This window comes from Coregonus clupeaformis, chromosome 25, assembly GCF_020615455.1.
Source record: "Coregonus clupeaformis isolate EN_2021a chromosome 25, ASM2061545v1, whole genome shotgun sequence".
In the NCBI taxonomy this organism is placed as follows: Eukaryota; Metazoa; Chordata; class Actinopteri; order Salmoniformes; family Salmonidae; genus Coregonus; species Coregonus clupeaformis.
In genome coordinates this window covers 15,520,670-15,523,372 of record NC_059216.1, presented here as the reverse complement: position 1 = coordinate 15,523,372, position 2,703 = coordinate 15,520,670, and the positions used below count along the sequence as shown (strand labels likewise).

General features: G+C 43.0%; 1 protein-coding gene across 1 annotated transcript in view; it reads right to left on the bottom strand.

Moving 5' to 3' along the window:
* Positions 1-1,371: 1,371 nt before the first annotated feature.
* The window catches only part of LOC121539698 (histone H1-like), a 1,700-nt gene continuing 368 nt past the window's right edge, over positions 1,372-2,703 (bottom strand). The window contains exon 1 of the mRNA XM_045207514.1: positions 1,372-2,703. This exon is cut by the window's right edge and continues 368 nt beyond it. Within this exon, the coding sequence (XP_045063449.1) occupies positions 1,719-2,291 (573 nt within the window). The 5' untranslated portion in view covers positions 2,292-2,703 and the 3' untranslated portion in view covers positions 1,372-1,718.

The window sequence follows — 2,703 nt, the reverse complement described above, 5'->3', positions numbered from 1 at the left end:
AGGGTATATAACAAAGTATTGAGAAACTTTTGTTATTGACCAAATACTTATTTTCCACCATAATTTGCAAATAAATTCATTAAAAATCCTACAATGTGATTTTCTGGAGAAAAAAAATCTCATTTTGTCTGTCATAGTTGACGTGTACCTATGATGAAATATACAGGCCTCTCTCATCTTTTTAAGTGGGAGAACTTGCACAATTGGTGGCTGACTAAATACCTTTTTTCCCCACTGTATGTAGCAGACGGTCTTATCCAGAATGACTTACAGGAGCAATTAGGGTTAAATGCCTTGCTCATCTTGTTGGCTAGGGGATTAAAGGGCAACTCCTCCACTATTCAAAGTCATATTCATTATCTACAGCACGAAACCAGTGTCTACATATGTGAAAACTGCACATTTCTACGTTTTGATAAAGAATATATAAATGTTTTACCCAATTCATAAAAAAAAATTGTGAGATTCACAGTGACATGGGGAGCTATGAAATTCCCTCCATCTGGCTAGAAACTCGTTGCAGGTTTTGAAAATCACAATTTTTCATACTTTTAATCCTACCCTGTGATGTCACAGAGAAGCATTTTTCATCTTTTTATCCACATAGAAACCGCAGATCTATACAGTATATCTTTAATAAAAAATACTGACCAGCAAAGGATGATCTACTACTACTATCTACACATACTGACCAGCAAAGGATGATCTACTACTACTATCTACACATACTGACCAGCAAAGGATGATCTACTACTACTATCTACACATACTGACCAGCAAAGGATGATCTACTACTACTATCTACACATACTGACCAGCAAAGGATGATCTACTACTACTATCTACACATACTGACCAGCAAAGGATGATCTACTACTACTATCTACACATACCTGACCAGCAAAGGATGATCTACTACTACTATCTACACATACTGACCAGCAAAGGATGATCTACTACTACTATCTACACATACTGACCAGCAAAGGATGATTTACTACTACTATCTACACATACTGACCAGCAAAGGATGATTTACTACTACTATCTACACATACTGACCAGCAAAGGATGATCTACTACTACTATCTACACATACTGACCAGCAAAGGATGATCTACTACTACTATCTACACATACTGACCAGCAAAGGATGATCTACTACTACTATCTACACATACTGACCAGCAAAGGATGATCTACTACTACTATCTACACATACTGACCAGCAAAGGATGATCTACTACTACTATCTACACATACTGACCAGCAAAGGATGATCTACTACTACTATCTACACATACTGACCAGCAAAGGATGATCTACTACTACTATCTACACTGACCAGCTGATGTCATAGACAGAAGCATGCTACATGGCAGACCAATCCGAGCTCATCTCTCGGCATGTCCAGCCCTTCCATTATCTCAGCCAATCATGTTTAACGAGAAGTTTCCTGTATTTTTCAGTGGCTAAACCAACTAGGCTCGTAATTTAACAATTGTATTCGTATTTACAGATGGCATACACATTTGTTATTAAGGCACATGAAAGTTCACATGTTCCAGAAAGCATTTCTGGCCAAAAACGCATGTTGATAAAAAAAAGAAGTTGATATTCAAATGGATCTCCTGTGAAGTAGTGACACACGACATAAGGCTAGTTTTCTGAAATGAGTCACATAATAATAATAATATGCTACAGAGGACCACATAGGTTTACTTCTTCTTGGGGGCTGCCTTCTTGGCCTTGGCTGCCTTGGGCTTGGCGGCTTTGGGCTTGGCTGCCTTTGTAGCCTTATTGGGGCTCTTGGCTGCCTTTTTGGGTGTAGCGGGCTTCTTGGCCTTCTTGGGGGACTTCTTTGCGGCGACGGCCTTCTTGGCTGCTACCTTCTTGGGCTTCTTCGCCGCGGCGGGCTTCTTGGCGGCCACCTTCTTTACTTTGGGGACTGCGGCTTTCTTGGCGGGCTTCTTCGCCTCGACGGCTTTCTTGTTGAGCTTGAAGGAGCCGGATGCACCGGTGCCCTTGGTCTGGACCAGGGTGCCCTTGGTGACGAGGCTCTTGACTGCGATCTTGACGTGGGAGTTGTTGTTCTCCACGTCGTAGCCGCCTGCCGCCAGCGTCTTCTTGAGCGCAGCCAGGGACACGCCGCTCCTCTCCTTGGAGGCGGTCACAGCCTTGACGATGAGCTCGCCTACGCTGGGTCCCGCTTTCTTGGGCTTGGCTGCTGCCTTCTTCTTGGGTGCCTTGGCCGGCGCGGCGGCGGCGAGTGCTGGTGCGACTTCTGCCATGTCTGTCTGTCGTTTGGTCCGGTACACACACACACGGTCTGCGAGGAGATGTGTAGACACTGGTTTGGTGTTCGAGACAAGTGGTGGAGTTGTCCTTTAAGTTCATGTTTTAAGTAACCCTACACTTCTTTTTTATGCTGGTGTCCCTCTCTTATTAGTGCATCTGCACAGAAATTACTGTCATTTTTCAACCGGGGCGGAGTGGAATGGCCTCTATGTACTGTGCTGACACTGTGAAGTAAACATTGTTCAACTGGAACCTATTTGTTCTGTCATTTGGAGTTAACTATTGCAACATGCTAAGATATGTACAGTAACGGCAAAGTAAAGCTGGGACAATGACCTTCCTAACTCTGTGGAATTAGTATGATATCAACATTATACTGCTTTAATTCATAAATATCTCTTCTTG